Source organism: Marmota flaviventris, chromosome 6 (genome assembly GCF_047511675.1).
Source record: "Marmota flaviventris isolate mMarFla1 chromosome 6, mMarFla1.hap1, whole genome shotgun sequence".
In the NCBI taxonomy this organism is placed as follows: Eukaryota; Metazoa; Chordata; class Mammalia; order Rodentia; family Sciuridae; genus Marmota; species Marmota flaviventris.
In genome coordinates this window covers 32,843,761-32,870,184 of record NC_092503.1, presented here as the reverse complement: position 1 = coordinate 32,870,184, position 26,424 = coordinate 32,843,761, and the positions used below count along the sequence as shown (strand labels likewise).

General features: G+C 34.2%; 1 protein-coding gene across 2 annotated transcripts in view; it reads left to right on the top strand.

Moving 5' to 3' along the window:
- Akap7 (A-kinase anchoring protein 7) overlaps positions 1–26,424 on the top strand; it is a 138,942-nt gene that overhangs the window by 7,131 nt on the left and 105,387 nt on the right. For both annotated transcript variants that reach the window (XM_071613014.1, XM_071613015.1), the window contains exons 2-4: positions 1,080–1,211; positions 9,787–9,923; positions 23,770–23,906. In XM_071613014.1, the coding sequence (XP_071469115.1) occupies positions 1,080–1,211; positions 9,787–9,923; positions 23,770–23,906 (406 nt within the window). The remainder of the gene's footprint in view (positions 1–1,079; positions 1,212–9,786; positions 9,924–23,769; positions 23,907–26,424) is intronic.

Below are 26,424 nucleotides of genomic sequence, written 5' to 3'. Positions count from 1 at the left end.
ATGGTGAGAAACAACTTAAAAATCTTTATGGAAGGTAAAAAGAATCCAAACACATAAGTGACATTATTAAAAATAAATGTGAAAAGAGTGACTAAATATTGTTGGCTTGTTTATCAAAGATATGTAAAAAACGTAACTTTAGAAATATTGAAGACCAGCAGAGTCGAAGAAGGGGGAGGAATAGAGTAGAAGAATAGGGGACGGGAGGAGGGGAAGGAAAGTAGAAGCACGGGAGACTAAAATGGAGCAAATTATATTCCATGCATGTATGATTATGTCAAAATGAATCCCACTATTATGTATAACTATAATGCACTATTAAAAACATTTAAAAAAGAAATAAGGAAGTATAACTATGAAAGCTCTTGAGAATTATTGACTGTCTTCATCTATCCCTGAGTTGAATACTGTGCTTTACAAAATGATTAAAGATTTAGAAGGTTGTTGTTTAACGTAAAATTACACTTATAAAAATATTGAATCTGGTGTAAATAATGTTTATGTAAATAGTTTTACAATATATTTGAATACAAATAGTACTTCTCTTAACAGATTGTTATGGTTTAGATATTAGGTGTCTCCCAAAAGCTCATGTGTGAGAAAATGCAATAACATTCAGAGATGAAGTGATTGGATTTTCAGAACCTTAACCCAATCAGTGTGTTCCCTGATGGAGATTAACTGAGTGGTAATTGAAGGCAGATAGGGTATGGCTGGAAGAGGTGGGCATTGAGGGTGTGCCTTTGTGTCATATATTTTGTATCTGGTGAGTGGAAGCTCTCTCTGCTTCTGATGTGATGTCCTGGGCCCCTTCCTCTGACACACTCTTCCGCCATGATGTCCTGCATCACCTTGTGCCCCAAGGAATGGAGCCTGCTATCTGAAACTGTGAGCCCCCAGATAAACTCTTCCTCCTCTAAAATTGTTCTTGTCAAGTTTTTTAGTACAGTAGTGAAAAAGTTGACTAAAACAGAGATGTTAATTTATATTTAATTCATCTAGTTGAGTTGGTTTGGTTTAGGATATGAGTTTTAAAAGTAAGTTAAATAATGTATTTTTCTTCTTGTGTTGTGTTAAAGGAGGAATAAATTCCAGTGAGAGTGAAAATGTGTCAAGAAAAAAGGAAATGTCAGAAGAATTTGAAGCCAGTACTGTGGATTCTCTGATAAACATGCCATTTGCTACTATAGATATTAAAGATGATTATGCAAGTAAGTACTTTATTAAATAAACATGTATTTAGAAGCAGTGAATAGTAAATATAGCTTCTTTTCCATTAAATTATGTCACTTTGATTATTTGTTGTGTTTTTGAATTTGGGTTTTTAATTTGGTAATGTGTTGTCAAAACTGTCACAGAAAGAGAAAGACATATCATTTTAGCCTTTCTATAGTTTATTATTAACTTTTGAAAATAATGGATCAGGTCATTTCATGGTATGTAATAACTTCCTTCAGTTCTTCTGGAGCCACTACCAATTTCATCAGTATTTATTCATCTAACAAAAATGTTTACTGGCTGCTGATATTGGTCAGGCACTTTGCTATGCATTGGGAGGACCCATTGGTGAACAAGAAGACGGGCATTATTCCTGCCCTCATGGAGCTTACCAGGTTAGTGTTGAAAATAGTTAAACCTTTAATTAAATATGCAGTTATTGACAGAGAAAATGGTATTCTATAGATACCACATTCTTGTATTTCTAATGATAAGGAGACCAAAGGCCATTGGGACCACAAAGAACAAAGGAGATGTGTTTGTGGCCTGCATTCCTGCTTTAAAAGGACAGCTGCTTCTGCAAGTGAACATAGGGAAGAGCCACCAGTCCTTCATGCAAGCAGGATATTTTTTTCTACAGGATTTAGTATATTTCTTACTAAATAAGTGATGAATGTTATTCATGTATATTAGGGGCTCAGGTCAGTTCACTAAACATGATTTTTAAAAAAAAACACAATTTTTATATATGTTTTCAGTTGTTGATGAACCTTTATTTTATTCATTTATTTATATATATGTTTTCAGTTGTTGATGAACCTTTATTTTATTCATTTATTTATATGTGGTACTGAAAATTGAACCCAATGCCTCAGACATGCTAGGCAAGTCCTCTACCACTGAGCCGCAACCCCAGCTCCACCATTTTTAACTATATAGTGCTATACCACTTTTTGATAGCTTTGGCTTTATGAGCTAAATGTTTTTGTGGGCTAGTTTAGATTCCAAATCACCATGTATAAGATTACTTTTTAGAAAGATGAATTTTCAAATTTCAAGTTCCAACTTACATGTAGGCAATGTTGGATAGTGGGAAAAACAGAAAACTTGTGTTTTAAGTTTTGATTATTAAAGTTTCTTTTATTTATTTTATTTTATTTTCTGAGTCTAGTTTATTTCACTTAGCATGATGGTCTCCATTTCTATCCGTTTACTAGCAAATGCCATAAATACCATAATTTCATTCTTCTTTATGTATGAGTAATACTCCAGAGTGTATGTGTATATATCACAGTTTTTATATTCATTCATCTATTGAGTGGATATTGTGAATTGTTATTAGATTTTCTATTTGCATGACTTTGACATTGCTTCTTTAACTAAAATGTAGATGTAAATACCCTTTTGCTTATCTCATAGGGTTGCTATATGTATCAAAAGAAGAAATGTGTGAAAGAAAGCAGTTAAAAACATAAAACAATATACAAATGTTGTTTTACAAAACCTTTGAAACATATCCCTTATTTGGAGACAACTTATTCTCTGATTTTTATAATAGCTTTTTAAAATAACACCGAGGAACAAATAGTAAAATTTATTGCAAACCAGAAACTAATAACTAGGTGTTTTTAAAAAAATTTTTTTTACAGCACTGGATATTTGAACCCAAGTATTTGCACATACTAGGAAAATGCTTTACCACTGAGCTACATCTCCAGCCTTCTAACTAATTTTTGTGAAGTGAGATTTTTATAGAAATGTACAAGAACTAGGAGGTTGTTGTCACCCTTTAAACCTTACAATAAATATAGTAATAGCTTTTGTGCCGAAAACACAGGATAATTAGTATGTGGCTTGGGTTCTTCTAATGTTTAGTACCGTGGTAATTGAGTCAGTCTTCTGTAGTAGATAACAACCTTAAAATTCTCAGGTTGCTGGTTGTTGCCTGTGGTTGCTTTGGTTTTCTTTGGCCTGTGGGAATTGTGAGTTAACTGCCAGGAGATTTTTTTCTGATAGAAATTTTGGCAGAGCAGTGAGGAAAGTAGTACTGGAGAACATTATGGGAAGGTGAATCCTTGACAGTGAAAAACTCCTGAAATGATTAGTATCTCAGTGTCACAGTGTCATCTTCAGTGTAAGTGCAGTGTTGCTATCAGGTGACATTTGATCTGTTTGGCCAAAAAGGCCTTTGTATTTTTTTGTTGCATTTTACTTATGAAGACATTATTTTACTAGAAATATATATTAGAATTGTGAATATATTAGAATGTTCTAAATATTAGAACTTAAGATACATTAGGATCATATATTAGACTATAGAACTATATTAGAAATAAACTGTCCGTATGTGTGAGCAAAAGAAAATCTTTGAGTATGGTGAGGAGCAGTGCAGCTCTGCCATGTGTTTGGCCCTAGGTTGGATGGGTTCCAGGGGAAGATCCAGCATCAGTGAGGGGCTGACCTGGGCCTGTACAGCTCTCTTGTCTCTCAGGGAGGCAGTCTGGGTGAATTGGTTAGAAACTCAGTAAACCATGGGAAAATGTTTGCTGATGCGGTTTCTCCGCCTCTGAAAGTTGAATGGACAAGGTCTGCAGTGGAAAGCCACTATTCTGCAGATGGGATGGTTTAGTATGCTTTTCACGGTGTGAACCTTGGAGAGCTTTAATTTAATTACCTCTTGTCTCTTAAGAGAATCACAGTTTTTAACTCTCAAGCCACATTTAAATCAAGATTCGAAGGAAAATACTTGAGAGTTGGTTTTTAGTTGCATCTTTCCTAAATGTGGAATTCAGTTCTTCTTTTGTTGAAGTGATTGATTCTTATTTTACTTTGCCCATAATTTTTTTTTTTTAAAGAGAGAGTGAGAGAGAGGGAGAGAGAGAGAAAGAATTTTAATATTTATTTTTTAGTTATCGGCGGACACAACATCTTTGTATGTGGTGCTGAGGATCGAACCCGGGCGGCTCGCATGCCAGGCAAGCACGCTACCGCTTGAGCCACATCCCAGCCCGCCCATAATTTTTTTTCAAAAATTTTTTTAGTTGTAACGGACACAATACTTTTATTTTATTTATTAATTTTTATATGGTGCTGAGGATCAAACCCAGTGCTTCACACGTGCTGGGCAAACACTCTACCACTGAGCTACAACCCTAATTCCATAGAATTTTAATCTTATAATTACTAGAGATTTTTCAGTTATGGGAAATTACTGTTTTGTTACTTATTTACTAGCTAATACTATTAAGTTGTCTTTTAAAATACTTCAAATATTCAAAGATATCAATTGAAACTTTATCTAAATTTTTATAGAGAAGTGCTGTATCAAATACTGAATTTTGGTATGCACCTCATATAATAAATGATTATTCTGAGTCAGTTTTAAAAAGATAAATTGTGTTCAGTGTCTTTCCATAATTAACAGGGGAGGCATATACCACATACAATCATACATTACTTAACAACAGATAAGTCCTTAAAGATGCCTCAGTAGGCAATTTTGTGCTTGGGTGAGCATCATGGAATATATATACACAAACTAACATGGCTGTGGTGTCACTGGACAAAATAATCTTGTGAGACCACTATCATATATGTAGTCCATCATTGAGCAAAGTCTCATTACTCAGCTCATGACAATTCCAGATTTTATTATGAAAGACTTGAGACAAAAGTATTTGTCTCAAATAATACAAATAGTTGCTATCCTTTTTCTTCCCTTGTTAAACAAACAAAAAGACCAACGAGAAGACTAGCTGGGCTCAGTAGCATGCCTGTAACCCCAGCTATTTGGGAGGCTGAGGCAAGAGGATTGCAAGTTCAAGGCCAGCTTCAGCAACTTAGTGAAACCCTGTCTCAAAATAAAAGGGGCTGAGGATGTAGCTTAGTGGTAGAGTACATGCCTAGTATGCTCAAGGCCCTTGGTTCAATTCCCAGTACTACAAAAGCCAGAAGAACAACATCAAAATCCCTACAAAAGCCACCAAGAGCTGAATAAAAGGACAGTGGGGAAGACTTTGATGTGTTTCAAAATTTCTAGAAATTAAAATCTAGTAGATACATTAATTCATAATATACTTATTGAGTTTTAAACCTTAAATATAAATAATATAAATATAATAGTCTTCTTCAATTTCTTTCTTTAGTGTTCTGTAGTTTTCATTGGATGGGTCTTTCATTTCTTTTGTTAATTCCCAAGTATTTTTTTTTTTTTTTTTTTGAGGCTATCGTGAAGGGGATAGTTTTCCTAATTTCTCTTCCAGAGCATTCACTACTGATGTATAGAAATTCATTTATTAATTCTAGAAGTTTTCTGATGGAATTTTTTTTGATCCTCTAACTATAGAATCATGTTGTCAGCAAATAATGATAGTTTGAGTTCTTTTCCTATTTGTTTCCCTTTAATTTCTTTCATCTAATTGCTCTGTTTAGGTAGAGTTTCAAGGACTATATTGAAGAGAAGTGGTGAACACTGTCTTGTTCCAGTTTTTAGAGGGAATGCTTCCAATTTTTGTCCATTTAGAATGATGTTGGCCTTGGGTTTAGCATAGATAGCTTTTACAATGCTGAGGTATGTTCCTACTATCCCTAGTTTTTCTAGTGTTTTGAACATGAAAGAGTGCTGTATTTTGTCAAATGCTTTCTGTGCATAAATTGATATAATCATATGACTCTTACCTTTAAGTCTATTGATGTGATGAATTAAAAACTAAAAGTACTATTAAAAAAATGCAGATATCCAGATTTAGGAAATATTTGATGAAGCTGTATTAGTGCTTCTAGGTTACATATTATATAATTATTTATAGTTATAAATAAGTAATATTTCTGAAAAAATGTTATAGGGAATTTTCTTTCTCTCATATATACATATATGTATATATAAAAATATATGATGCAAAATGAAAAATAGTAGGGCCAAAATTATATATGTTAATTTTTTACAATTGTGTAATACTTTATGTGATCTATCACAAAAATTCATAGTGATTGTATTAAGGGAGTAGGTTTATTAGCAATTTTTTTTGTTCGTTTCTGTAATCCTCAAATTTTGTGAATAGTCTTTATTCTTTTTATGGAAAAATGAAATTAAAAATTTTAAATGTGGCTAAAAACTTTTTTTTAAAAAGAGTTAGTCTTTTTTTTTTTTTTTTTGATACTGGGGATTGAACTGTGGGCACTCAACCACTGAGCCACATCCCCAGCCATATTTTGTATTTTATTATTTAGGTACAAGGTCTCACTGAGTTGCTTAGCATCTTGCTTTTGCTGTGGCTGTCTTTGCGCTTGGGATCCTCTTACCTCAGGCTCTGAAGCTGCTGGGATTATAGAAGTGCACTACTGCACCCAGTTTAAAGAGTTAGTATTTTGTTATGATGTGTGCATGTATGAATATGTAACAATAAATCCCATTATTTCATATAGTTATAATGCACCATTAAAAAAAAACAAAAGAGGCTTCATTCATTCAGTAAACACAGGTGTAGATAAACTCATTCCTCTTCTTTTTTGCTACTGTTCATTAGGGGACATCTACTCTGTTATGCTGTAGTAGGTAAATGTGAATACTTGGGGTCAGATTGTCAGCGTTTAAAATTTACTCCCACACTTTTTAATTTTGTACTTTTTCCAGGCTGAGTTTCATTATCTGTAATCCTGGTATAATAATGGTAGTTAACTCACAGGATTGTTGGACAGATATAATTCCTCAGTGCATGTTAAGTCATTAAGTTTGTAGCATATAGCTAGCCTCAGTAATTTTTTTCATTAATTTCACCAAATTTTTTCCTAAACATATTTGCTAAATTAAATATCTGTGGGCTGGGGCTGAGCTCTATGGCAGAGCGTGTGAGAGGCACTGGGTTAGATCCTCAGCACCATATAAAAAAAATAAATAAAGGCATGCTGTCCATGTACAACTATAAAAACAACAACAACAAACAACCTCTGTAAAACTTTGCCTCTTAGAGGCAGTATTTTATATTGAGTACTATTAACACATTGTAAAACACTGTTTTCTTACTTAATTTACACAGAAATGCAATGAGGGAAATAATTTTTTTTATAAAGTTTTAGTAATTTGCCAGTAGTAAGGGGGAATGATTCTACGAAATATAGAAGATGATATTCTGAGTAATACAACTAAGGAGTTTTAGGAATGATTACTTTAAAGATTTTAATAGCTTAAACAACAAGAAAAAAAAGACAACATGAAAACAAAATTTAATTAATTCTCAGCCTTTTAATTAAAAGCAAATGTGATCCCCAGCACCACAAAAAAAAAGCAAATGTGAAAAAATACCAACCCATAATAACACATGGACTACTTAATTAAATTAAATTAATTTCTCCCATAAATTATTCCTTTGTAGGTTTTTTTTTTTTTTTTTTGTGTGTGTGTGTGGTGGTGGGGTGCTGGGGATTGAATCCAGAGCCTTGTGCATGTGAGGTAAGTACTCTAACAACTGAGCTGTATACCCAGCCCTCCTTTATAGTTTTTGAGGGAATAAATAGAACCTGTGGAGAAATGAAATAATTTACATAAAAAATGACATGAGGGTTTTATTTAAAAAACCAAATTCATGGATTAGAGAGTTACAACCTTTGTCAACAAGACTAAATTCATTAGAGCACATTAAAATGGTGACTGAAATCATTATGAAAATTAATAAATGGAGTAAATTAAATTTATGAGTTTACATGCTATACTTCCACGGATGACTGTTTTACTAACCAATAAAGTTACTCTAAATAATCCAGTGAAAGATCCAGGGCACACAGCCAAAGCTTTCTACCTTTTGTTTCTATATCACTGCTTTTTAATATTTTTATCAGTAAGTTAGAATATTTTGAATGAATAAATATTTTGCTGTTTATATTTTCATGCAAAGGTAAGTAAAACGAATACTAGCAAATTGTTTTTTAGAACCTAGATTTTGATTTCAAAGTTAGCAATAAAAGGAAGTTCAATTAAAAAAAGCTGAAGGCTTTTATACTTTGGCCATACAAATAAATTTTATAAATTAAAGACTATATGCAAATGAGAAAAAAAAGATATTGAACTTAGTGTGTAGCAGGTTGACCTTAAATCAATAGACTCACTGAATTAAAAAAAAAGCATATTACAAGAGTTGATAAAACTGTACCATATAAACAATATTCTTTAGATTCTTTTCCTTCCCCTCCAGATCTCATCACATAATTTTAAACTTGGTACTGTCTGTCATGACTAACGAAAGAAAATGGTAGGTCATCCAGTTGAAAGGAAAATTAAATAGTTATTGATAGGATTATGGGAAGCTAAAGAAACTTACATAAACCCTGTACTTCTGTATTTTTACCAAGAACTTATATTCTGATTTGAGGTTTTACACTGTCATTCTCTTGATATTAAAATTGTTAGGATTTCTGAATCTATTAAAACCATTCTTTGAGAGAATATGATTTTCCTTTTCTGGATATCTACAAAATGGATTTGTGAAATGCTTGAAATGAGCAAAAATCAGTTGCTACAAATAGGAAGACAGTTGCATGTATAACAGATAAGATGTAAAACAATTTAAAATGCTAAAAGTGCCAGTGGACTTTTAAATACTTTGTTCCTTTTGTGTTGTCTCTTGTTATGTCTATGTTTAATGTTGTCGAAGAAATCAGGTTGTGTGGAAGTTCCCTTATCCTGGTCATTTAACATATTTCTCTGTCCCTTGTATTTCTAGTAAACTGGCATCCTTCTATATTTATTAGGTGGGCATTTATATAGAGAATAACCTTATTTTAGTTTGCTGTTTTATTTTCTGTTGGTTATAAGGAAAGGTGTAAATGCTTTATTTTTTTTCACTTTGTTATCAGTTTTTAAAAATAATGGTTCTCTGGAATCCTCCAAACTAACCAGTGAGGTAGTTTTTCATTTTAATTTTTCTTTTTAGTATCATTATGAAGTGATGGAGTTAGTTGTATTTGATGTGCTTTACACCATTGAACTTATTACTCAGTTTGATGCTCTAATTATCTCATCTTTGGCCAGTGAAAAGATTTTCAAATTAACTCTAGAGACTTTCTGGCATGATTCCATGTGCTATAGCTTGGATTTTGAATGCTGCACAAAGGCACGTGTGTAGAAGGCTTGGTCCTCAGTCCGTGGCATATTGGGAAGTGGTGAAACCTTTAGGAGGTGGGGCTTGGTGGAATGGAGTTAGGTAACTGGGGATGGGTGGAAAAATGATATTTCCTAGTATTATAAAAACTGGCATGTGGAGAGAATGGTTAGCTGTGTCTTAGGTCTGGGGTTAGTGCACTATGGCCCATAGGTCAAATCCGGCATACTGCCTGCTTTATAAATAAAGTTTTATGGGAAAATATTTATGTTTTGTCAGAGTTGGGTAGTCACTACAGAGACTATGACTTGCAAAGCCTGAGATATTTACCATTATGTATTTTATACAAGTGTTTGCCAACTGCTTTAGGTGTGAAAATTATGATTGCTACTTATGTTGCTTGTTTTCTTCTTTTTCTGACCATATATTTTATCTAAATGTATTAGACACATTGTTCTTTGACTTTTTTCCTTAGTCACTGATGTACCTCAAATAAAATTGAAGAGGAATATAGAAAATGAACAAATCAAGAATGATCAAATAAAGAAGAAAAAAAGGCAAAAAGACTATCAACCCAACTATTTCCTATCCATTCCAATTACCAACAAAGAGGTACTCTTTTTTTTAAAAAACTACTTTTACTATGAAGCTTTATTAAATTTATTTGAAGTACACTATATGCTTGCTAACCTAGCTGCTCTCAGCTCCTAAGAACCTTTGGTGGTTGTTAGTAGGACCATGCAGGGAAAATTCCTAGTTAAATAGCAGGTATATATTTAAACAATAGTTTTGAAAAATGTTATTTAAACCATCCTATTTAAACAATAATTTTGCAAAGTTCACTTGAAAAGGAGCATGTCAAGTTCCTTTTCAAGACTTTTTTCACTACATTGGAGGAACCCTTCAAGAGCAGAAAGCAATGACCAGGATAGGAAAAGAGGATTCTCAAATCTCTGGAAAGAAAATAGACTGAAGTTTCTTGCTACTTAGTTCTTTTTGTGATACTGATTATTATTATTATTATTATTTTTATCTTTGGTTGTATATAAAGTATGTTGACACCAATTCGTGTCTTTTTAAAAAATTCTTTCTTTCTTTATTTTTAATCAGAATGAATTTTGACTTATAATACATACATGGAATGTACATACATCAATCATATTGTCAATTCTTTTCTGCTGCCCTTCCTATCCTCCTTACTCCTCCCCTCCTCTCCCATCCTTTCTTTCTATCCAATCTAATGTGACACATTTTTTTCTTTTTCTCATTACAACATCATATATGTATTCTGTATAATAATGAGGTTCTCCTTCCATCTTCCATGCAACTCCCCTTCTCCCTCTTTTTCCCTCCCACCTCTCTTCCCTATTTAGTGGTAGTCTTCTTCTCATGCTCTTCTTCCCTATCCCATTTTGTGTCACCCCCCCTTATATCAGAGAAGACATTCGGCATTTGTTTTTAGGGATTGGCTGATACTGATTATTGCTATGAAGTTCCTTTTAAAATTACTCATTGTTAAAGTAGGTTGAGTATCACTTATCCAAAATGCTTGGGACCAGATTCATTTTGGATTTTTTGTACTTTGGAATGCATACATATAATAAGATGTCTTGGGGATGGGACCCAAGTCTAAACATGAAGTTCATTTACAGGACTGATGTGTGTCTTAGAGATAGTGCACTTGGCTAGCATGTGTCAGGCCCGGTTCAATTCCTAGCACTGTGAAAACAGGGGTAAAAAAAAAAAAGAAATACATTTATGTTTTATATACACATTATACACAGAGACTGAAGGTCATTTTACACACCATTTTTTGTGCACCTGCATCTTAGCTGTGACTGATCATGTGAGGTATGGTGTGAAGTTTTTCATTTGTGGCTTCTTATTGGCCCTTGAAAAGTTTTGGATTTGGAACATTTCAGATTTTAAATGTTTGGATTTCAGGTTTTTGGGTTAGGGATGTTCAACCTGTACCAATTTAATATTACATACAGATTTATGGTAGAAATTTATTTAAGAATCTGAAAAATCAATGTGGTATGAATAATAGAAAATGGGAAGATGCCCATTAACTCATACTGGGAAACTATTAAGAGGGAAAACTAGTGTATCTAACTGAAATTACCAAAACCATGAGGTAGTAATTAAACTGCCTCAGGAAAGAATATCTCACATGGAACACATATTTTTATGTCTTGACCCAGTTTTTGAGCCAGATTTGAGTGAGTTTTATTTTGGTTCATAATCTGTTTGCTCAGGAACATTTTCAGGTAACTTTTTCCCATGTCTGCTTTTTAAGGCTTGCTAATGAATTTCTAAAAATCAAACTAAATTGAAATCAAATAAATATGAAAATGGTTTATTGGGTCATTCTAGGAAATATTGAATCTTGTGAAATACAGTTTAGTTGAGTGAAAAGATACATAAAAATACAAGAATATTTACCATACAAGATTTTAGATTTGATGTAGTAAAGAATCATATTTTGGTTTAACTGATACATATTTGATTTCTTTGGTGGGTGAACAGTGAAATTGTCTTTAAAAGTGTTTACATTGTATGAAATTTAGTGTAATCAGCTATTATTTATTAAAATATATCTGTAAGTTGTTTGGATAGGTTTTTTTTTTTTTAAATTTAGGATTATATATACATATGGGAATTAGGAGAGGGCAGGAAGTCAGAGCTTCTTTACTGTACAGCCAGCCAAGGACAGGTTCTAAGGAAGCTGAATGGAAGATATTTGGAGCAGCTTCCCTGAGGATGTATGATTTGAAGAGAATTCAGGCTCTTTGTTTTGATTTGTTGTTTAGAAATTGTTTACCGTAATTTTGAAGTGTTTGATAAACACTTCTAGGTGTTGGTTTAGGTAGGCCATTCATTTATAGATCACCCTTCACACCTGTTTCTTTGCTCTCAGTGTAGACAGCAGCAACTCTGCATACCCTCTCCACTTGTCCCCATTTGATAGTCTGCTTCCAGTGAGAATTGGTGGGGTGATGTGATAAGACAGGGCAGGTGGGGGAGAGAGGCCATGAAGAAAGGGGATAGAGAAATTCTTCTGTCAATCACTTAGTTCCATGGGTGATTAGAGGAAGGGATGGAGAGAGTTGCCTGCAGCTGTTTCCCCTGTTAGCTGCTGTGGCCTAACTTACACTTGTCAGCTTCCGTGAGGTGTGGAAAGCAGGGATGGGGTTGTTGCTCAGTGGTAGAGCACTAGCATAGCACATGAGAGGCACTGGGTTAGATCCTCAGCACCATATAAAAGTAAAATAAAATAAAGGTATCTGTCCAACTACAACTTAAAAAAAATGGTGGAAAGGACATGGACTTTGGGGTCCCACCGGCCTTGTTAGACTGCCAGGTGCCTCACAAACTCCACTATGGGAACTCATGTCTTTGAGTTTCAGTTTCTTCGGGTGATAATATTGACCTAAATTGATGTTGTTTCTAAACCTTGATTGGAACACGACATTTACCTGCTTATATTCTTCAGGATTTCCCCATGGGTACAGGATAAAGACAGTCTTCAGAGTGTGTTCTGGAAGGTTTTGCCTGTTCTGACCTTTCCATCCCAGCTCTTCTCTTTCTATTGAGCTCCTCTGTTCTTCCTTGGTCTTGCCAGGTTCCCTCTGCCCCAGGAAAAACCGTCTCAAGCAGGGAGTTTTTCTTCTCTCCTATTGTTTGTCTTAGTGGCAATATCTCAGTTCAGAAGTCTCCATTGTGACCACACTGACCAGGTTATCTCTCCCCAGTCCCCTTACTCCATTCTCCCCAGTTAAAGGTTTTTCTGTCATTTGTCATCCTTGCATCCTTTGTCACTTGTCTCCCTCACAGGTGTATTAATTCATTCTCAGTGCTTTTCTAAGAGTTGGGACATGTAAGACACACATGTACACATTTGTGTACACACACACACACACACACACACACATACACTGTACACACATACACACAATGCTGTCCTTTGAGGGATAAAAGTTATAGCCAGATCTCTTTGTATCTGTAGTGCTAGGGACAGAACCCAGGTCCTCCCATATCCTAAGCAGGCACTTTATCACTCCAAGCACAAGAACTCTTAAAAAGAATAAATACAGTGTTACAAATGCTGGTTTCATAATTTAAGATGAATCGCAGATATTTGTTTTGGAGGAGTTTGGGTGGCATATAGTAGTGGGAAATGCAGGTTTATACTTCTCTCTCAAGAGACTTATTCTGAGGTAACAAAAAGCTTATATACAAATAAAGAAAGAGATATAGGGATTGGATTAGGAGATACATTTTATATCTTGAATGAGCACTTTTTTGTTTGTTTTAAAGTATCTAATGTTAATTTTCTTTTTAAACTGCTTATGAGCTTTTGTGGGAAAGCCTGGGAAAGAAGTACCATTTATAACATTGTTTCAATGGAAGACTGTATTCCAAGTTCCAATTAAGTGACCTGCAAACAAGCTTTTGGAAGCTGGTACATTCACAATGAGTTGCTCTACTTTTGGCCTCTACTTGTTGGCATCTAGTTTTAAAGAAAAAAGCATTCAGAATAAGACAGGCCTTTGATTTTAAACACATTCTTAGAAGTTTGGAATTCATTTTTTAATGGAAAATCTTGATTTCATATTTCAAGAAATAGAAAATGAATTAGAATGACTGTACACATATATCTTAGTTGGGAGTATATAAAATGTTTTCTTCATTAAACTGTACTTACACATTAAAAGTAAAAGGAGAAAAAATTTTGATGGGGTTGTAATAAATCTGAAATGTTTCTTAAATGGCTAGAATTGTATAATTAGTAACCTAGCTGTTAAACATATGTTGGTTTTATATGCTTTGTTATGAGAGGTAATATGTTTGACAGCTTTCTGTCATTGTAAAAAATAATCTGAGATAATTAACTTATAAAGAGAAAAGTTCCATTTTGGCTCCAAAATTTTGGTTTTGAGATTCCAGTCCATGATTGAATGGCTTTGTTACTTTTGGGGCTGTGGCAAGGAGTGGTGGAAGCACAATAGTAGAGCTATGTTATAGCCAGGAAGCAAAACAGAGAAAGAGGAAGGGACTGGACTCCCACAATCCCCTTCACATGTACTCCCCCAGTGACCCAAAGACCTCTCACTAGGCCCTACCTCTTAAAGGTTCCACCGCCTCCCAGTACTGACATCCAAAGGTGAAGGCCTTTAACCCATGGGCCTTTGGGGTATTGTAACAGGTAATAACAGGTAATATGAGGTAAATCAACATTGAAAAATGAAAGGAATAATCAGCTGATGAAATTAAAAGTTTTTTTTTTTTTTTTTTGTAAATTTCTTACGTGTTAATTGAAAAAGGTGATTCTTTCAGGAGTTTAAAAAGCATTTAATTCTGTGTTTCATCATTTTATAATGTGAAAGTTTCTGGTTTTATGAAAATATTGAAGTAAATTAGGGAATTCAGTTCCCTTTTTAAAAATGTAACAGTAAAAGCATGTTATAGCATCATATTTATTTTAAGTGCTTCGTAGACAGAGAATATCCTATTTGAGGCTTTTTCCCTTTTCCTTTTACTTCAATTATTGCTATATCATTAGTTTTTCAGATTCTTTTCATGATTGTAGACAGACAAGAAAAATCAGAGTATTCAGCTTTGAAGAAAAGTTAGGCAGCATATATATTCTTTTTCTGGTAATGGGTATAGAACCCAGGAACTGAGTCATGGTAGGCAAATAAGTACACCACCACTGAGCCCCTGCCCCTTAGATAGTACACTGATATGATAATTCTTAATGGAGCAACAAATTTAGAAGCAATATATGTAACAGCTTGGAAAAATTCCAAGAATGATATCAAAAGATGAGGGCCAAGACATTCTACTGCTTTATACTAGAAATGTAACTCATCTCTGTCAGGCAGAAAATCACATTAACTTTATGTCCTTTTCTATGAGCTCATATATGCTTCAAGTCAATTACAAAGCTTAAAAGATGAAAAATGAATTTTCCAATTGCAGTATTTTTAGGCATGTGGAATATGGCTTAGTGATGCTGTTTAGCACGTGAGAGTCTTTTTATTTTGATAACTTAAATTACTCAACAAATGAAATATGTAAGATTTTAATGAAATTTTAAATTTTTATACATATCTTTCAATGTCATATTTAAATTTAACTTTATAGTATTAATTTTTAGCAATGTACTTTGTGCCCTACTGCCAATGACTGGGGATTATAGTGACAGATAAGCTTTAATTTTTTTGTAGAATTTTAAATAGTGACTAAAAATTAGTTTCCTTTGGACCTTGATGACATTAGTGTTTTTAAAAAATGACCTATAGATAAGACTCTGAAGTATTTTTTTTTCTTTGACTTTTTTAAGAATGTAATTAGGAATAAAAAGCATTTTAAGAAAATTTTGGGGCTGGGATTGTGGCTCAGTGGTAGAATGCTCGCCTAGCATGTGCAAGGCCCTGAGTTCGAACCTTAGTACCACATAAAAATAAATAAATAAGTAAAATAAAGGTATTGTGTTCAATTACAACTAAAAAATAAATATTAAAAAAAGAAAATCTTAAAATGATATCAAGGACTATATAAATTAATCTAAAGCATCGAAGCATAGTTTAGAAATATATTGCTTAATTAGATTAACTAAAAAGTTTTCATAGGTTTGAGGTTAATTCTGCACTATAAGTACTATGTGACTTCAGAGAAATAAGTCTCCAAAGTATTTTATAGCTTTTTATTTGCAATTTTATAAGCTACTGGATAATTTGAAGATATTAATGGTCTAAAACTATTTCACCATGTAAGGCATTTTACTATAATGTGAATATACAAATGCATGGAATTGTGAACATTGTCTTGAATATATATATATATTTTTTGAGTTTAGAATGAAGGCTAAGTTATTATGATCATGTGAATGTTCTACCCACTAGATGGAAGTAGAACCCTTCCCCCTTATTGTGGCAACCGAAAATATATCCAGGTATTGCCAAATGCCCTCTGCGAGAGAAGCTTGCTATAGTAGAGAACTAGATTTTGATAGTATCGGCAGTGTTTTATGCCATGTATTAGGTAAAGAATGCAGTGCTTACAAAGTTTTTTCAGAGATCTTTTTTTATATGATCTTTAATACAGTCTTGTAATACAGCAATGCAGATTTTATTATTCCTGTTATACAGTTGAAGAGACCAAAGCTCAGTAAGACTAGGTAACTTGTATGGGATCACACCTTTGGCAGACCTGGGGGTCTGGGGTTAAGTCCAGGACACCTGACTTGAGTCCATGACCTTTAATTTACATTACTCTGTATTATATAACAAAGTTCTTACTCTAACCCGTTTTTTTCATGATAAATGTAGTACCAGCTAAGATCTTAAGACGTGATTATATTAGTGTGAGGCTTGACTTTCTGAGCACCTATGATGTACTTGATACTGGGTTAGGTCCTTTTCATATGTAGCTGGGTCCACTTGAGCTGCTCTCTTATTCCCTTAAACCAGTCTCTGCACTTTGTTGTATCTGGAAGAAACTAAAAATTCGAATTTAAACTCATCGCAGAGTAATAATGTGGACTTAGGCTAAAGGCATTTTTAAGAGAGAGCTAATGTGTTTCATTTCATAGTGTCTTAGTTGATTTTGTGCTGCTACAATGAGGACTTGAGATTGGATAATTTTAAGAACAGAAATTTCTTAACACTGCTAGAGGCTAGAAATCCAAGGTTGAAGAGTGGGTGTCTGTAAGAGTCTCTTGCTGTGTCATCCCTTGATGGAAACTAGAAGGAGAAGGGGAGAGAGGGGGCGGGAGGAAGGAAGCAAGCAAGCAGGAAAGAGCCAAACTTACCCTTTTATAAAGAACCTGCTCCCCTAGTAATGACATTAATCCATTTATGAGGGCAGTGCCCCATGGTCTACATACTTCCTGTCAGGCCCCACCTTCTAGCATCACCTCTTTGGGGATCAAACTGCCAACACATGAACTTTGCATTCAAACTATAGCACATAGTGTTCAGTGAGACTTTTTAAAAATCCACTTTAAATGTTTCTTTTCTCTTGATGTTTTATTTTTTAAGTTAGTACTCACATCTCTGCCTTTTCCCTTGATCCTTTCAAAAACAAAGGAGAAAGAAAGAAGGAAGAAAGAAAGAGAGGGAGGGAGGAAGTCTTTATCATGCTGTTGACCTTTTCCTTTACTCGCTGCTCTCTCCTGGATCTTTTCTTCTAGGTGCTTTCTTCATGTATTGTGTTTATCCTTCTCTGAAGCTCCTCTGCTTTTCTGGTGTGTATGGTCTTGACGAGATTTTTTAAATTGGTTATTATTTCTCATATCTGCACCTGCACATTGGCCGAGTGGTTATGGTTTAAATTAGTAGGAATAATAAACATTTTATGTATTTGATAAAATAACCCATGCATGCCCTTACCAATATAGTATGATTGGTTTCCAAATATGTCCTGTGCATTGATCTATCCAATAAATAAAACTGTTGTTTATTTTGTATAGTGAAACTATAGAAGCATTCCATTATCTTTAAAGTTTCCATTGAATTAATGTCTAGTTTTAGTGAGTTCTTTGATGATGTGATTGAGGGTATCATGGTCACGCTCTGATTTTATATCTATGTCATTGTATATAGGATTCCAGTCTCCACAATCTGTGTCAAACCACAGAGGAAATCAGGAGTACTGCCTAGATTAGGCCGATTTCCACTAAGGTTTTCTATGCACAGATATAAATTGCCAGTAATAAAATCAATAGGAGTTATAGTGTCTCTTTGACTCTCTTGTTTTTTTCCCAGTGCCTAATCAGTTGATTATTAATATCAACTGACTTGCCAAGAACATGATACCAAACTTTTCATAAATCCAGCTTCCTGAATTCCTCACCCAAGTGCATATGGGAGCAAGTTCTATTATTCGTTATGATTCTTTTCATTCTTCTAGATGATTATGTAGCCTGCAATTGCTTTGTTTAGTGAGAGTAGTTAAACTTTGAACAGTAAATGTTCCTTTAAAATAGCAAAAGTTCCTCATAAAAATTAAAGTTTAAGCTTGAACATTTTGTGTTAATGCCAAACCAAATGAAGTCTTAGTGGACAGAGATGGGAGGGAAAATGGAGTCTTAGTTCATTATTTTAGGAAAGCTTTCTACTTTTTGATGTCATCTTCTTCTAGGAAGGCCTAATTTTAAGTCATTTGTAGGTTGCAGACCCAAAGCCTAGGGGAGCTTGTTAGTTGATAGATAAGAATGCAAGGGTCAAGACCTTAAAATTTTGCTTTAGTGTGAATAGTTAGAACCTGGTATGGTTCCTTTCAATGAGGCTTGAGAAAAGTTTTTACTCTGATGTCATTTCCAAAGACCTAGTCTACAGGTTCTAGGTCAGGGAGAGGCTGATCATTATTAGTAGACAGTTCATAGAAAACTTCTTTTACCTGGTAGGAATATATTGTGGCACAATGCACCAAGGCCTTGCAATATTGAGTCATATAAAAGCTAACAAGTGCAGGGGACATACAAGGTTCTACTATCAAAGCATAGGCCTTACAGTAAATATTTAATAAGGATCAGTTTTTTTTTCTCATATGAGTTGATCTAATTGCCTTTGAGAGCAGTGGTAAAACTTTTGACCAAGATAATCCAGTTGACTTGTTGGTTTACTTAATTTCAGTTTCAAGATATCGTTTGTCTGTTCAGCCTTTCCAGAGGATCTAAGAATGATAAGGGGAATGATAGTGCTTTTGGGTAAATATAAAATCTCATTTAATTGTTTGGCAACCTGTTCAGTAAGTGGATTCCCCTGTTGTAGGAGATCTCTCCAGGGATTCCTCACAAAGGAAACACAATTTCTAATAATAGTTGTTCTACTGTTGTGGCATCAGCCTTTCCACAAAGGAAAGCTTCATTTCATCCTAAGACTAGGCATTTGCCACAAGAACATACTGATGTCCAATTGTTGGTGGTAATGGAATGAAATCCATCTGTACATTTTTAAGTGGTCCAGCACGTGGTAGAAATATACCCACTTGAATCCTTAATGGTTTTTCTGGGATTATGAGTTTGCCAGGAAAAACACTAGTTATAACCATGTTTCCTGATTTAGAATAATCACTCCATCAGTATTTTTTCATAGTTTGGATCATTTTTCTATTTTTTTTTTTGGTGTGCACACCCTTTAACATGTCAACTTTAGGAACTCAGGGAGGACCTGTGACTGTCTAGGCACTCAGTGAGTCCTTGTTTTGCATTAAATTTGCATCCTTTTTGATACCATTTTTATTGTTCCAACTTAGGTACACATCCTTGTGTATTCAACAAATTACATAAGTAATTTGATTTGGATCAACTTTATGGAGTTCTTTCAAGTTCCAATTTAACATTTTCAGAACTGGAAGACTGAGCAGGAAAGTCTGCTAATGTGTTTCCTTGATATTCAGGTTCATTTTTTATGAGTATGAGCTTCAATTTTAATAATAGCAACCTGTGAGGGCAACAGAATAGGTGAAAGAAACTCATCCACTCTGGCTCCATTTTTGATGGGGGTACTACTAGCATTTATAAAACCTCTTTGTTTTCCAAGCTTTCCAAAGTCATGGACCACTCTGAAACATATTTATGGGCTGATAGGAGATTGATTTGTGTAAGGCTTATAACAAGCTGTAATAAAAGCATATAATTCTACAGGTTGTGATGACTTAAATTATGGAAGAATTCCCTTTTCTATTAGTTCATTTTGAGTAGTTTCAACATGTCCAGCTTGGTATTTTCCTTCTATATTTTTGGTGTAAGATCCATCAACAGAATATATTAATTCAGGATTATTTTCTGCCATGTTTCTGAGGCAGGATTCCCAAAGTCTCATTATTACGATTGTGAACAACTAGTTAAAAGGTTTTGGATAAACTGGAGCCCTAAAGCCAGAGGTTGTATCAGGCCAATTTTAATTGATTGAATTCCTGTTCATGATTATCTTCCCTTAGCAAAGGCTCTGGGACAGAGTTTTGTATAAGTTCATGTAAAGGAGAAACCAGCAAAGAGAAACTTTGGTTAAGATCTGTAGTAGCTGTCAAATCCACAGAAGCTTTTTTTTTTTTTTGGTACCAGGGATTAAACATAGAGGGGCTTTACCACTGAACCATATACCCAGGCTTTATATATTTTTTTGAGACAGGGTCTCACTAAGTTGCTCAGTGTCTCTCTAAATTACTGAGGCTGGCTCTGGCCTAAAGATTGGGATCTTCCTGCCTCAGTCTCCTGAGTTGCTGGAATTATAGGCATGTGCTACAGTGCCCAGTGCCACAGAAGCCTCATATTTTAGTTGCATGTTTAGGGAAACCTGGATTGTCTTTATTCTTTTGGGTCAAAGTAAAATTCCTCTGCAGTCAGATATTAACACAAACAATGGACCTTTTCTTTAGAGAACTGAAGCTTTTCCATGGACTAAACTTCTGAAACTGTGAGCCCCAAGTAAATTTTTTCTCCTTTAAGTTGTTCTTATCAGGTATTTTGGTCACAGCAACAAAGAGCTGTGTAACATTCACTAAGAGGTTTTTTTGTTTTTGAGGACAGGATTTGAAGGATTCCTTATCCACCAACAGTACATGATTCCCTACTGATTTTGATTTAGTTTCCCTGTGTTTATTTAAGGGTATTACTCAAGATAAGTTATTAGAGAATCCCTTGGAGCCCCATCAATATTGATTTCAATCTTAATAGTCAAGCCTTCAGAAGTTTCCTCTACTGGGGAACAGTCTATGCCAAAAGGTGAGGTTTTTCATAAGACAGATGTGAGAGTGGACCATCTTCTCCAGTGGTGTGATTCTTTACAGTGATAACAGACAACATTTCAAGGTACAGGGCTTCTTCTTTTAGGACCTACTTTTGATTCTGATATGCACCAGGAGGTCCTCTTGGTTTTTTGTCTCCATGGCTGTGTAGCTGTAAAGAGCCTTTGGATTCTTTTAGTATTTAAACTTTCTTGTTTATAGAATTTTTCTCAAAAGTGTTCTGCTACTATGACTGATTCAGCCATAGCAGTGTTTTCTTATCAGGTCACCAGTACTGGTCCAAGGCCCATTAGTGAGTAAGACTGTAAGAGCCACCTCAGTTCCTTAGCATCCCATAAAAAGAAAAAAAAAAGATATTGTATCAAAAAAAAAAAAAAGTTTTTTTTTAAAAGAAATATTTCCTGCTTTTAAGACCAGAAGACCAGAATGCTTAACAAATGACATTTCTAACCTAGCCCTGTAATCAGACTGACTCATCTTTTTTTCTGTTTACATGATTGAATAATAGACCATTCTGTCTTTTATGAGAAGACAATGGGGATTGTTTTTCTGGCATCTTTTGGGCCATTCCAAGAAGTAGCTCTTGAAGGGCTGTGGATACATTTCTCAGGTTTATCCTATCCTGCCTGAAAGTAGTGAGAACAGTAGGCGCAGTGGGCACCTTTTGCTGGATTCCCTGAAGCTCCTGGCAGTCACCAGGGGTCTCTTTTGAATATCACCACTGCCACCAAACTATAAGAGGAAAATCTGGGACACAATAAAATTTTAACAAGTTTGAGAAAGAAACAATTCATGAATTGGGAGTGCCAGACTAAGAGAGATTTAGTGTTTCTGTTTCATAGTGTTAGAGATAAGTATTTATAGGAAAAATATGGAAGCAAAATAATGAAATTATTTGATTGGGTGCAGTTACAAAATTACCTTTTTTGGTTTATAATGCCAGAACATCCTTGGCATGTCACATACATGTCACATAATCATGTATTGGTTGGCTGTTATGATTGTCTGAAGTTAATTTGTTTCTGTTTAACATAAGCAGAAAGAAGGACTCACTAGTGTTGTTTGCTTAGGAATTTTTCAGACTTGGTTTCCATTTGAATTTTATTTTAATACTTCCTATCATGAAAACACCATTTTCTTTGTTAGTCTTTCAGATTATAAGGAATAGAGATGACTGAGGTTATTTTAGATGATATGGATTTTTGTAAAGGTACACAGTGTTACAGAAAAAACTTTTCATGCCACTTGTTAAAGATGTCAGGGGAGACTATTCAAAGGAACCATGGAGATAGATACAGAGGCCATTGCAACAGGGTCTTGTGTTGGGGAGAGAAATTTGGCTCAACTCTGACTCTAGAACGAAAGAAGAAGGCGGGATTTACAACCAAAGAGCTAGGATTGGGGTCACTGGATAGAAGATTACTAAGAGGAAAAACCAAGGATAAGGTGTTTCTGGCTAAACCCATTTGACAGAATGGTTATTGTATGCAGGCCATGGTGAGAAGATATCTAAGGTATTGTGGGTAGTCAGATACTAAGGGTGGGGGATTTTTTCTAAAGTGACTTCATTAAATTTATGTTCAAAATGGTTCTACAAGGACAAAGAGAGAAGCTCAAGATTGGGCCTACTCAAGCAGCCAACTCAGAGGAGCCTGCCTAAAGTTTAGTTACAGGAGAGAGTCTTTGTCAATGGGAAGTCAGATCCCAGGACAGCATCTCATGATTTGCCCAGTCACATTCCACAAATAATGGGAACATTGTTTAGGATAAAGCAGCTACTCTCATATCAGAACAGCCTGCTGTGCTCATGATTCAGTTCTGACTTATCTCTGCTTTTCTATACTCTGTTCCCATTACCAGTCCTTTCTTTTCTGTTTCTTTCTTAGTAATTCTGCTGTTTCAGGGCTTTTGTGTACTCCCTTTTCTCTGGGTCTGCTATTTTATATTCAGACTACTCTCTAGATTGTTCACATTTGGACTTTGACTAGAACTGAATCTAGCTTGAAGTGAAGCAGAAGTAGGTTCTAAGAGTGGGAGCAGATGAAGGTCCTGGTCTCTGGGGGTTTCACCTGGGTGCAGACTTTACACTTCTCCTAACATTTGCATTTGAACTTCTTTTAACTCTATTTCCATGGTTATGCCACTTCTCAAATGTCAGGAAAAATGACAGCAGTCATTCTTGTTAAAATTATGTCTATCCTAAAAAATTTTAAAGGCTATGAGGAATAGGTTCTCAGACATAATCACTTGGAGACAGATAAATATTACTTCTAACAGAAAGAATGTTGTCTGCTGGTTTGACCTTTCTATGACAAGAATAAAGCTTTCTTCTTAGAAAAGATCATAATTAGTGAGTCATACCCTGTATCACAGGGACAAATTTCTAAAAAGATACTTGACCATTGAGATTTTTTTTCTATTCAACCAGTGACCCAGCTGAAAAATAAGGATGTTAGGTTCAATGTTCTTAAGATGGTTAAGCATTTTGTGACTTTCTATATTAATACATCATATTCAACCATGCAAGTCAACTATCTAGCATATGTGAACAAGTAAATAATTATAAACATTTGTTTGGTTGCTGAATTTTGACATTGTTCTAATTTGAGTGGTTGCTTATTTTCCTCTTGATTTACAATTTGTCATACAAAAGTTTTGCTTACCTATTTTTTTGTTTTTGTTTTCCATGTGTGATTAGATTATAGGAGGAATTAAGATCCTGCAAAATGCAATAATACAACAAGATAAGCGACTGGCCAAAGCAATGGTCAGTGATGGTTCCTTTCATATTACCCTGCTAGTGATGCAGTTATTAAATGAAGATGAAGTAAACATGTGAGTAATGTATTTTCTTGACTATTATTTTCTAAATTATTACCTTAATGTGGGTAAACATAGGAGAACCTAAAGAGGTATTGAAATTCTAAAGAAGTATTCTTTGTTGTAATCTGTCCCCAAAATTATATTGTTATAATAATCCACGTACAGAATTAACTAAATAAATATTTTTCTTAAATTAGACTTTTCACCTTTTGTTGTTGTTATCAAATGGTAGTTCTTGGTTATGTGGGAGATTTGCCCATGTTAATTATATAAGCAGTCTGGAGTTGATTCTGGAATCTAGGTTGAGATTCTAGGTAAAAAAAACTGAAACTATGACACAGCTGCCTTTTGTTAGCTGCCTGACTTTGGGCAAATCATTTATTTTTTTGATAGATGGAGAAAACCATAGTACCAATACACAAAGGGGCTCTTAGTATAGGGTCTGGCATATATGAGGCACTAGATAATTGGTGACCATTAGAGCTGCCATTTTTATGTGAGTGAACTATTTCAGTTTGACCTCAGTCATTTTTAGAGTCCCTGTACTCCATCCACACCCAATTCAGGATCATGCCATAAAGATCAGATATATGTCATTGGTTACTACTTTCCAATCTGGGTGGAGAAACCTTACTCTTTCCCAGTTCTGTGGGACACTCTGTGCTGATGATTCTCCCTTTTCTTATTAACTGTTTCTCATTATATGAAGCTCAAGCTTATGCTCTTTGGGAAGTCAAAGCCAGATGAATTTGCAGGTTACTTCTGCTTTCTAGCTTGAAATATAAATAAATAAATAAATAAATAAATAAATAAATAAATGAATGTCTCCTAAGGGAATGAAGAACAAGGCTTGAATTAGGAAGGGAGTGAGGAAAAAGTAAAGTAAATGAGAGAAAACAAAATAAATTAAAAAATATCCAGAAACAGTTTGAATCTTGGAGTAATATCCTTTACACAATAGAATCTCATGTCTTTAGAGATCAGTCTTCTAATCTGTCATAAGCTGATCTGTACCCAACAGCGGCCTTGAATACTTTGCAGGGCAGAGAGGACAGAGATTTTTACGTGACTCAATTTGGATGATCACTTTGCTGTGATGCTCTTGGAGAAGCCAAAAAGTATAGCACAAAAAAGCAAATGGCTGAGGGGAGTAGTGCCCTCTTTGTGTTAGGTCTTCTAGGTTTCTTTAAAAAAAAAAAAGTATGAAATTTGCTGTTTCTGGAAAGTTTTAACCTTTCTCATGGCCTGCCTTGGCATATAGTTTTATTTAAAATGAATGTGTTGAATTCCTCCAGTTTGTGATAGATGAGCCGGAAGTGGCTCTTCTGTTTTCACACGCCTTAACTCACAGCACACAGCAAAGCACAATATTGAATTAGAAGTATGTGCACTGTGTCCTTTTGAATGACCATAAATACAATAAGGTAAGACTGGATTTAGGATGTATATTTGGAGGTACCATACATTTACAAAGCTGTTCTAAGAAGTGTTATATTGACATGATGTTATGACAGAGAAATGAGTATGAAAGTCATGAGAGAAAATCAGTTAAAAATGTTCCAAGGAACATTAGAAATATGAAAGATCTATAAAAATACATAAATACCATATTTTTTTCATGCATTTGGTGAACAAATCATTGATCAAGATAATTTAATGATGGTTTATCCAAAGGATGTTTTTGTATAGTAAGAGCATGGTTATTTCTTTTTTAAGTAATTGCTGCCCTCTAGTGAGGTCTTAATTTTTTTCTCATAGTAAAGTACTATACCAAAATTCTGTTCAATATGGAAATAATGTATTCTAATTTTCAAAATATTCAAAATCTGATGTCTAATTCAACAATATAGTAAATACTTATCTTTATGAGTAAAGTAGATTTGAAACAGAGTAACTCTAAATAAAATAGACTAAACAACTATATCAAGCATATAGCTACAATTGGGAAATATAATTAGACAATTTATTTGAATCCAAATACCATAAATTATATTGTTATAGAGATTATTATATTTTAAGAATAATGTATGTTAAATTTTAATAGAATGCCTTGCAAATAGTACTGTATTAGTAGATATTAATACTTTTATAAGAATTCTAGAACTTTTCAAATAATCTAATATAGGTTATTATAGGTACTTTGTTTTTCTTCCCTTTGGATATATTATTAGTAATCTTTTTGAGTTGTGTATGCACTATTTCCTTAGTTAAAAGTTCTTGATGGACTATAAAATGGTATTTACTTTCATTTTTTAATAGCAATTATAATTACATAAAGATTTAATTTGCTTATATAGTTTTTTTTTAAAATTAATATTAGTTTTGGGGCTAAGGTTGTGGCTCAGTGGTAGAGTGCTTGCCTAGCATGTGTGAGGCACTGGGTTCAATTCCTTTTTTTTTAGTTGTTGATAGACGTGTATTTATTTTTATTTATTACATGCAGTTCCGAGAATCAAACCCAGTGCCTCACACATGCTAGGCAGATTCAATTCTTAGCACCACATATAAATAAATGAATAAAATAAAGGTC